Source organism: Apodemus sylvaticus, chromosome 1 (genome assembly GCF_947179515.1).
Source record: "Apodemus sylvaticus chromosome 1, mApoSyl1.1, whole genome shotgun sequence".
Taxonomy (NCBI): domain Eukaryota; kingdom Metazoa; phylum Chordata; class Mammalia; order Rodentia; family Muridae; genus Apodemus; species Apodemus sylvaticus.
This window is the reverse complement of record NC_067472.1, coordinates 64,650,487-64,661,878: the sequence shown is the minus strand read 5'-3', so window position 1 is coordinate 64,661,878 and position 11,392 is coordinate 64,650,487. Positions and strand designations below refer to the sequence as shown.

Genomic DNA, 11,392 nt, shown 5'->3' with positions numbered 1-11,392 from the left:
AGCACAACTGAAAGCTATAGAACAGAAAGAAGCTAATATACCCAAGAGGAGTAGAAGGGAGGAAATCATCAAACTCTGGACTGAAATCAACCAAGTAGAAACAAAAAGAACTATACAAAGAATCAACAAAGCCAGAAGCTGGCTCTTTGAGAAAATCAACAAGATAGATAAACCTCTAGCCAGGCTGAACAAAGGGCACAGAGACAGTATCCAAATTACCAAAATCAGGAATGAAAAGGGAGATATAACAACAGAAACTGATGATTAAAAAAACCATTAGATCCTACTACAAAATACTATACTCAACATAACTAGAAAATATGGATGAACTGGACAATTTTCTGGACAGATACCAAATTCCAAAGTTAAACCAGGATCATATGGACCATCTAAACAGTCTCAGAGCCCCTAAGGAAATAGAAGCAGAAGTCATTGAAAGTCTCCCAACCAAAAAAAAACAAAAAACAAAAAACAAAAAACAAAAAACAAAAACAAAAAAGCACAGGACTAGATGGTTTTAGTGGAGAATTCTATCAGACCTTCAAAGAAGACCTAACACCAATACTCTTCAAACTATTCCACAAAATAGAAACAGAAGGAACACTACCCAACTCATTGTATGAAGCCACAATTATACTGATACCAAAACCACAGAAACATCCAAAGAAGAAAGAACTTCAGACCAATTCCCCTCATGAATATACATGCAAAAATACTCAATAAAATGCCAAACAAATCCAAGAACATATCAAAATGATCATCCACCATGATCAAGAAGGCTTCATCCAAAGGATACAGGGATGGTTCAATATATGGAAACCCATCAATGTAATCCACTACATAAATAAATTCAAAGAAAAAACACATAGTCATTTCATTAGATGCTGAAAAGGCATTTGACAAAATTCAGCATTTTTTCATGTTAAAAGTCTTGGAAAGAACAGAAATTCAAGGCTTATACCTAAACATAGTAAAAGCAATATACAGCAAACCAGTAGCCACCATCAAATTAAATGGAGAGAAACTTGAAGCAATCCCACTAAAATCAGTAACTAGACAAGGCTGTCCTCTCTCTCCATATCAACTCAGTATAATATTTGAAGTTCTAGCTAGAGCAATAAGACAACAAAAGGAGGTCAAAGGGATACAAATTGGAAAGGAAGAAGTAATAGGAAAACTATCACTATTTGCAAATGATATGAAAGTATACTTAAGTGACCCTAAAAACTCCACCAAAGAACTCCTACAGCTAATAAACAACTTCAGCAATGTGACCAGATATAAAATTAACTCAAACAAATAAGTAGCCTTCCTATACTCAAAGGATAAAGAGCCTGATAAAGAAATTACGGAAATGACACCCTTCACAATAGTCACAAACAATACACAGTATCTTGGTGTGACTCTAACCAAGCAAGTGAAAGATCTGTATGACAAGAACTTCAAGTCTCTGAAGATAGAAATCAAAAAGACCACAGAAGATGGAAAGATCTCCCATGCTTGTGGATTGACAGGATTAATATAGCAAAATGGCCATCTTGAAAGGAGTGATATACCAATTCAATGCAATCCCCATCAAAATTCAAACTCAATTCTTCATAGAGTTAAAAAGAGAAATTCTCAAATTTGTCTGGAATAACAAACAACCCAGGATAGCAAAAACACTTCTCAACAATAAAAGAACTTCTAGGGAAATCAACATCCCAGACCTCAAGCTGTACTACAGAGCAATAGTGATAAAAACTGCATGGTCCAGTGACAAGCAGGTAAATCAAAAACCAGATACACTGAAAGTAATAGAAAAGAAAATAGGAAAGAACCTCCAGTGCATTGGCACAGGGGAAAATTTCCTGAACAGAACACCAATAGTTATGCTCTAAGGTTTAAAATTGCAAAATTTCTGCAAAGAAAAGGACACTGTCAATAGGGCAAAATGGCAAACAACCGATTGGGAAAATATCTTTACCAATCCTACATCAGACAGAGGGGAAATATCCAATATATGCAAAGAACTCAAGAAGTTAGACTCCAGAGAAGCAAATAAACCTATTAAAAATGGGCTACAGAGCTATACAAATGGCATACATGGTATGTGCATGCATACATCTCATATGTCTCCTTATTGTGAGACATGCCTTATATCATTTTAGCATTACTGATGATGTGTAGCACAATATAGTAGTGACCCGCTAGGATAAACAGTTCACAAAACACACCATCACTAGAGAGAAATGTGACTAAGCAAAACCCTAATGTGTCATTGTGGTTGAGACTCTGGGAGCAGCCAGTGGTCCAGGTTACTTGACAGTGTGGTTCTTCTTGTGGAGTCCCTGTCCTATTTGGGTCCAATAATTTTTCTCCAAACTCTTCCACAAGACTCTGTGATCTCCATTAAATATTTGGCTGTGTGTTGCTACATTTGTTTCTATTGGCTCCTGGGTGGAGCTCAGAAGACAGTTATACTAGGCTCCTATCTGTGAGCAAATTAGAGTATTATTAGTAATGTCAAAGGTTGTTTCTTGCCCATGGGATGACTCTCAAGTTGAGCCAGTCATTGTGTGGCCATTTCCTCCATCTATGTTTCATTTTTGTCCCTGCACATCCTGTAGACAAGGCACATTTTGGGTCAAAGTTTTTGTGTGTGGGTTAGTGTCCTTATTCCACAGCTTGAGTCCAGACCCAAAGAAGCAAAATGAAAAAAAAATCAGAAATGCAATAACAAACATACCAACACACACTCAGGAATTTTTTTAAAAAAACTATTAGATCTTACTTCAAAACCCTGTACTCTACAAAATTTGAAAACCCAAGTGAAATGGATGATTTCTTAGAAAGATACTACTTATCAAAGTTAAATCAAGATCATCTAAATCAACTATCTAAATAGTCGTCTATCTGCCTAAGAAAATAGAAGCAGTCATTAGAGTCTTCCAACCAAAATAAAAGTCCAGGGTCAGATGGTATTAGTGTGTAATTCAACCATACTTTCAAAGAAGAGCTAAAGCCCACACTCCTCAAACTATTCCACAAAATAAAAACAAAAGAAATACTCCCTAATTCATTCTATGATGACACAGTCATGCTGATATCTGATCCACATTAAAAAAAAAAAACTCAAAAAGAAAAACAATTTCAGACCATTTTCCCTTATGAACACTGATGCAAAAATACTAAATAAAATCCTTGCAAAGCAAGTCTAAGAACATATATCATCCACCATGATCAAATAAACATCATTCCAGGGATGCAGGAGTGTTTCAGTATGTGAAAATCGATCAACATAATCCAAATAAAAATAGTCTTGGAGAGATCAGTGATACAACAGGCATAGCTAAACATAATAAAAGCAGTATACAGCAAGCCAATAGCCAACATTAAATTAAAGCAATAAAAATTTAAAACAGACCCACTAAAATCAGAAAGAACACAAGGTTGTCCCCATATCTCTATTAGATGGTACTTGAAGTTCTAGCTATTCCAATAAGACCACTAAAGGAGGTCAAGGGGATATAAATTGGAAAGAAAGAAATCAAAGTATTTCTATTCACAGATGATATGATAGTGTATATAAGAAACTCCCAAAACTCTACCAGAGAACACATACAGGTGAAAAACACCTTCATCAATGGGGCTGGATATAAAATCAACTAAAACAAAACAGTACGCCTCTTTGTACAAAGTATAAATGGTTTGAGAAAAAAGTTAGAGACAGTAACATTCATAGTAGTCATGGTTCTTTTTAAATTACTGAATGGTTATTGCATGGATATGAGTATATTTGTATTTATTCATAACCCTAAATATAACCTCCACTATTTGAATAATGCTACCTATATAGAAAGTCTCAGGATTGAATGAATATGTTTAAATGTCTAAAAATGTAGCCAGCAAAATGAAGTACTGAGGGAACATTAATTGTTAACAATATACAGAAAGGCTTGAGTGTAAGGAGAGGAAGGGAGAGATGGACAGTACAAAATGATTAGAATAAACCCACTGTGTGTACATATGTGTCAAATGAAGTTATCTCATCAGAAGAGAGAGGAGTCAATTTTTTCATTATAATATCTTCCACACATAAAATAAGAATCCCAATGATATGATGCATGCACAGTGTTGGTGGGAGGAGGTTATAACAGGGATAATTGTTTCTGCAGTGTATGTGGCTCCCTGGACCATTGACCTTCACACAAGTCTACAGGGAGCATGGGTCATGAAGTCTCCATTAATTGATCCTAAGAGCTTTCTCCTTGAGTTTCTGTCCCAGGAGGCACCAGGACAAGTGCCTGCCACTGGTCTTAGAAATGACAGGTATTCCAGAAGGACAGTGACCTCTATAAAAATAAAGACAGGCCATCGGGGTACACTAAAGACTTGCTGCTTGCAGAAAAGACAGTCTGTGCTCAGCACAGTGTGCACCTTTGTTGGAGTTATCTATCAACTGAATTCACTGTGACAAAAAAGGTGAGTTAAATCCTAAGTTCCATCCTGTGTCTCTTCTGGCTAAGGTGGGTCACCAAAACAAAAGGCTCACTATAAAAGTGACATTAGTCCTAGTGTTTGGATGTCACCATTAAAGGAAAACAACTTATCATCTCAATGAGTTTAATGAAGAATGCTGGGTCAAAGTCAGAAAACAGAAAATGATAAAAATATTTGGTATCCTGCTAATTTGTAGCATCTAATCACAATCAGAGAGTTTAGTCAGACCTGTTATTTTTGTCTCATTCATCTCACTGGACCTACTCATTCATCACCCACAGGGTTCGCGCTAATTTTTAAATGTAAATAACAGATTTAGATGAATCTAAGATATATACAGATGAGTAGATAGGACTTGGATGCTGTGAGTAGATAGGACTTGGATGCTGTCTGGTTGGTCTGTGGTATCCACAGAGAATGGTGAGAAATGCCACAGAAGATATTTTTTATGCTGCTGTCCAGAATCCACTATTAAGAGACAGAAAATGACCTGCAGCTTCCGTGTAGTTAAAAACACCAGCAAAGCTCTGATGGTGTTAGCCTTGCACTGTCTGCTGTATAACAGGGCTGGCATGACTAGGAGTCACCTGAAGAAAACAATTAGAGCTGTCTACTATTAAATATCAAGAGATTTGTCCATAAAAAGGATTGAGGGCTGTGATAACAGGTCTGGACATCAGATCCTTCCTCTACCAATTGTTCTCCATAGACCACATAACCTGCAGACACTGTAGGTCATGACTGTGGTACAGATCCTCAGCAGGTCTGCTCCTCACTGAGGCTCAGCTCCTGAAGGTTTTCAAGTCAGCCTTGCTGTGATAATGAGAGGCTGTTGTGAATTGCTGCCCAGTAACTCCCCACTAGGTAGTAGATTCTCCCCTGTTCACTTAGTCACAAACAATGAAAATAAAACACACAAAGACCAGGATGTATTTATAGAAAGAGAGCCTGGGTAGGCTCAGCTCATCTCCCTGCTCCATCATGTATATGGGTAAACACTTGGAAAACTTACTGATTCATTTTTCCCTCTGGGTAGCTGGATCACATTTGAATAAGTTAATACTATCTGCTGTACCTATAGAAACTATGAGCATCAGAATGTTACCATTGGATTACACATGAGGCAAAGGCATTGTGTTCCACTGTTCAAAAGACATGCCTCCGTCTAACCTCTCTGGTGACAATCCTACTCCACAGAAGTCACACTGTCTCCCATTGTCATTGGGATCTCATTTTCCCACCTGAAGGCATGTACTCTGAATGTACTGTCCATTTGCTCTTCCACACTAAAAGCATTTTGAAGGGAGATGCCAAGCCAAGGCTTGGATTAAAATAAAATTAAAAAGTAAAAGTAGACTTTCTTTACAGTTTCGAGGTACAGTTAAGGAAGTGGTTTGAATTCCACTAGCAGTGAATAATTGCCATTTGCCACACAATTTGGCAGCATCTGCTGTCCTTTTTCATCTTCACCATTCTTGCTGACAGAAGATAAAACATGAAAAGATTTTTAATTTTCATTTCTTTGAATGATTAGGATTTTGAATATTTCTCTAAAACAGTTTCTTTGTTATCTGTGTTTCATCTTCTGAATATTCTCTGTTAAATTCCTTTCCCTATTGTTTGATTTCAGTCTGTTTAAAGTCTTTGGTTGTTTGTACATTCTAGATACCAATCTTCTACGACATATATAGTTGTTAAAGACTTGTTGATGTTCTCCAGCCTGCCACTTCACTCAGATGATAGTGTTCTTTTCTAAACAGATGCATATTTGTGGCATGTGGATTATCATTTTATTCATTTACATTCAAATGAAATCCCCCTTCCTGGTTTCCACTCCACAAAATCCCCATCCCATTCAGCTTCTCCCTTTGTCTCTATGAGGGTGCACCTCCACCTACTAACATAATCCTGCGTCACTACTCTAGCATCCCCCAATACTGGGCCATCTCCCCTCCACAGGACCAAGGACATCTCCTCCCACAGATGCCAGATAAGGCCATCCTCTTCTACATATGCATCTGGCTCACTCCATGTACTCTTCATTTGGTGGTTTTATCCCTGGGACCTCTAGGTGTTCCAGTTAGTTGATATAGTTCTTCTTCTGAGGTTGCAGGTCCCTTCAGCTCCTTCAGCCCTTCCCATAACTGTTCCATTGAGGGCTCAGTCCTATGGTTGGCTGTGAGTATCTCCATCCGTATTGGTCAGATGTCAGTAAAACCTCTCAGGAAAGAGCCATACCAGGCTCCTATCTGCAAGTGGTTCTTGGTGTCAGCAATAGTGTAAGGACTTGGTTCTGCAGATGGAATGGATCCCTAGGTGGGGTGGTCTCTGGTTGGCCTTTAGTCTAGTCTCTACTCCCTTTTTTTGTCCCTGTCTATCCATTGGACAGGAACATTTCTCAGTTAAATATTTCGAAATTGGTGGTTGGCCCCATCTCTCAACTGTGGGCCAGGCCTATCTACTGGAGATGGTCTCCAGGTTAGATCCCCCCCTTTTGTTATTTTGGCTAAAATCATCACCATTGGATCCTAGGAGACTCTAGATTCCCTACAGTCTAGAGCTTTCTAGTGGCAGTTCCTTATCCCCAAGTACTACATATTTCTATTCAATTTTCTGACCATCTGTACTTCTCTCATATTCCTTCCAAAACCTCATCCTGCTCCCCCCTTTTTCCTTCACCCTCCTCTCTCACTCCCAGGTCCATCCCTCCCTCTACCTCCTGCAATTGTCCCCCCTTCTATGTAGGATTGACGCATCTACATTTTGGTCTTCCCTTCTTCTTAAGCTCAATATGGTTTGAAGGTTGTATCATGAGTATTCTGAACCTTTGAGCTCATATTCACTTATCAGTGAGTATATACCATGTCTTGTTTTGTGTATGGGTTGCCTCACTAAGGATGATGTTTTCTAGTTCCATTCATTTCCCTGTGAAATTTCATGAAGTCATTGTTTTTAATAGCTGAATAGTACTCCATTGTGTAAGTGTACCATCTTTTCTGTATCCATTCTTCTGTTGAGGAACATCCGGATTGTTTCCAGCTCTGGCTATTATACATAAGGCTGCTATAAACATAGTGGAGCATGGATATTGGATTTAATGCTTGATCTATCATGGTTCAGTTCAGAAAGTCCTTTCTTTTGACAATGAGTATAAGCATATTCCATGATTTGATTTGTCATTTTTAGGGTGTTTGATCTTGTGCTGAGGACCTTGATCGAATTGCAGTTTAGTTTGTACAGGGATAGAGATAAGGGATTAGAGTCAATCTTCTACATGTAACTATCCAATGTTACCAACACCATTTGTTGAACATGCTATCATATCTCTGGTTTGTTTTTTGTTTCTTTGTTTGACATTTTGTTTGTTTGTTATCAATAAGTCATGTATCCGTGGATGGGTTGAAACATTTCTGGATCCTCAAACCAGGCCTCAAATTTTAAACCATTATTTAAAAAATAAAAAAAAAATTTTTGTTTTATTTTTGTCATTTCTTCTTAGGTGTATCATTTAGGAATAAGTTATTTTCCACATGGGTTTATGTAGATGTTATTAATACAAGGAAATTTCTATCCTGTGTAGCACAGGTTTCAATTATTTTTTAATCTTTCCCTTCATCTCTGAGGCATGTGTACCCAGGAATGGAAGCAAATATTACTGGTTGTAGGTACTATGGAGGGAGTAATTTACAATATCAAGTATAGTTAAATTAGCTAGCCTGATTGAGAAACTCGACAAGAACATTATAGGAATTTGGTTTTGAACTTCTGTTTCTGCAGAACATTGAACAATACTAAATATGCATTGTCATTCTCTACCACAATAAAATGGGGAGGAAAACATGGGCAGACATATCACTATCCATGTGGTTCCAAAGGGCAAATACAATATTTCTGTATCTCTAATTTAAAATGTAGGAAGATATAATCATTAAAATTCAGCATTCACTACTAAGGAAGGGATAAAATAGATTGTCAGTCATACTATGAAAATTACATGTGAAATTAAAATATGAGCAAAGAAAATGAAGGGTTATAGGGCCAGGTGGGGAGTGGGGCATGCTGCTGCATTCAGTGAATGAAACATTTTTCTTGAAGACTGCTGCAAAACAAAGAATATTTCCAGATAAGGAACACTGCAAATAATTTCTAAAACAGGTTTTTAGATACGGTAGAGTATATTCACATATAATCTCAGACAGGAACTTGTGGAAAAGGCTAATGAAGGTTGTTAGATGAGACTTCTATGTCAAGCTATGGAGTGTTATTTGATGAATGAGTGTGGAGAGACATGGTGAGTTTGGCTTGAGGCAAAAGGCCAGTTATCTGAGGTATACCAATTGTATTCCTTGAGTGATAGAAAAGGAAACTAGAAATGATGGAAATAAAAAGAACCCAGAAACTATGAAACTACTGAAAACATTGAGAACATGGGTTGTAAGATGGGGAAGCTACAGTTGCACACATTGAGGATCAGTTGGATTAGAGGGGTAAAGAGGGTAAAGAAGACCACTCTTGGCTCATGGAGCAGGACTCTCATGGGGATCTATCAAGGGCATAGACTACACATAAGAAAACAAGTCAGAGATGTGGAGCTATGCTCCATAAAAAATATTATCTTAAGACACTATATAACTGAGGGTGAATTTCTGAATAAAGACATTGAAACTACCAAAAAATATCTGTAGACAGTGGCAATGACTTTAGCTGTGTATATGTTGACTTTGATGTTCACTATGGTTCACTGAGGCAGAATAGCCTCATGCGTAGTTATGATTAATGGGGCTGGGCTTTGAGAAATGTACTCTGTGGTCAAAGATTGGATGTGGGTTAGAGTCAGAACAGGTCCAAGTACAGAAGACACCAATAACAGTAATTAATTCAGAAAATACATGACTACTTTGTCATGGGGATGCCAACATCTGGTTGCGATGGCTAGGTGGGCAAGCACTCCAGATATCAGAAGTGACAAAGTGTCTGTCAGCTAAGGGGTCCAGGTGTAGAAACCAAGGTATAGCCATCTCAGTGTATCTATCTAAAATTGTCATCATGTGGAGAATGTGAGCTGTGAAAGTAAGGGGTACAGCTGGGTCACCAAGCACTGTCCCCAGAGCACAGGGCTTAGTGGCGATGGAGAAGAAAAGCCTAGGCAGGGGCTGAGTAAAGGATATTTTACTCTTTTCAGCTGTGCAAGATGGGGGAAGAGCATGTGTCCCCCTTGATTCAAAACATTGTGGGGAAAGTTACTATGTGAGAAATAAGAGGAAATTAAATATATGTGATTTTCCAATAGTGTGGTGCATACAAGAAAAAAATGAGAGGCTTCCATGAAATACATTCATTCCTTCCACTTCTGACTGCAGACAGTTTGAATTGAGATTTCCAGCTGGTAAACTATGATATTTTCTCAGAACCTGACAGACACAGCAGTGGACCCCATACCACAAGATGATGTTGAGTCTCAACCAGACAGGAGTGACAGAGTTTATACTGGAAGGGTTCTCAGAGCACCCTAATCTAAGACTTTTCCTGACAGTCTGCTTCCTATCCCTCTACATGATGGCACTAATGGGCAACATTTTGATAATTTCTTTAGTCACCTCCAGCACTGGGCTCCACAATCCCATGTACTTTTTCCTGTGCAATCTGGCCACCACAGATATTCTCTGCACCTCCTCTGTGATTCCAAAGGCCCTGGTTGGCCTAGTGTCTGAGGAAAATATCATCTCCTTCAAAGGATGTATGGCCCAGCTCTTCTTCTTTGCATTGTCAGCATCCTCTGAGCTGGTGTTGCTCACAGTCATGGCCTATGACCGCTATGTGGCCATCTGCTTTCCCCTGCACTACAGCTCTAGGATGAGTGCACCAGTGTGTGGGGAACTAGCAGTATGTGTATGGGCCATCGGTGCTGTAAATGCATCTGTGCACACTACTCTGATGAGTCAGCTGTCATTTTGTGGACCAAACATCATCACCCACTTCTTCTGTGACATTCCCCCACTCCTCCTGCTCTCCTGTAGCCCCACATATGTAAATAGCATTTTGACTCTTGTGGCAGATGTCTTTTTTGGAGGTATCAACTTCGTGCTAACCCTGTTATCTTATGGCTGCATCATTGCCAGCATCCTGCGCATGCGTTCTGCTGAGGGCAAGAAGAAGGCCTTTTCTACCTGCTCATCCCACCTCATCGTGGTCTCTGTGTACTACTCATCTGTGTTCTGTGCCTATGTCAGCCCTGCTTCCAGCTACAGCCCAGAAAGAAGCAAAGTTTCCTCAGTGCTGTACTCAATCCTCAGCCCAACCCTGAACCCCCTCATCTATACACTGAGGAACAAGGATGTCAAGCTTGCCCTGGGCAGAATATTGGCCTCTTTCTCACATTAAGTGGAGATGTACAGGCTGTTCTCCTGGCATGGGCTGTTCCTAAACATGCTTTCCTAAGAGCAGCTTCACGGGACATGGCTTATCTCTCTCTGTTTCAATAAACCTTTCTCTAATGCAAGGACTGAACAATTCTACTCACTGTAACCTCAAAACCAATAAAATTCTTAGTGGCAATGTAAAGAAAATACTCAAGATTTATTTCCTGATAAGTGCAAACCATTTTAAAAGTAACTAAAGTTTATTTAAATGGAGGAGTAGCATTCCTGGACTAGAAGACTTTTCGGTGAGTGTCAATAGTGACTGCCACAAAACAAGGGCATTTCGTGCAGGGACTCTCTGTAAACACAACAGTTGCTTGTTTCAGAGCTATGGCCAGTTAATATAAACTTTAAAAGGAAACTTGAGAGGATAGCATGGCCCCAAGGTCTTTGGGAAAACAAAGTTACATGTCTTGGAGTCTCCATTTCACACTTTCCTATAAGCTCTGGGAATCAGAGAGCATGGGTACAGAGGTGATTGATAGAATAGA

The 11,392-nt window shown here is 38.9% G+C and overlaps 1 protein-coding gene across 1 annotated transcript; it reads left to right on the top strand.

Moving 5' to 3' along the window:
- The first annotated feature begins 9,194 nt into the window (after positions 1–9,194).
- Positions 9,195–10,863, top strand: LOC127678741 (olfactory receptor 13A1-like). Its single transcript, XM_052173881.1, has 2 exons — positions 9,195–9,218; positions 9,928–10,863. The coding sequence occupies exons 1-2, from the start codon at positions 9,195–9,197 to the stop codon at positions 10,861–10,863; spliced, it is 960 nt and encodes a 319-aa protein (XP_052029841.1).
- Positions 10,864–11,392: the final 529 nt, after the last annotated feature.

Excerpts from the sequence above, each read along its gene's own strand:
- LOC127678741 (XM_052173881.1), top strand. The coding sequence starts at position 9,195 with ATGTTGACTTTGATGTTCACTATG. Across the intron at positions 9,219-9,927 it reads TGACTTTGATGTTCACTATG|ATGATGTTGAGTCTCAACCA; the intron begins GTTCACTGAGGC and ends CCATACCACAAG.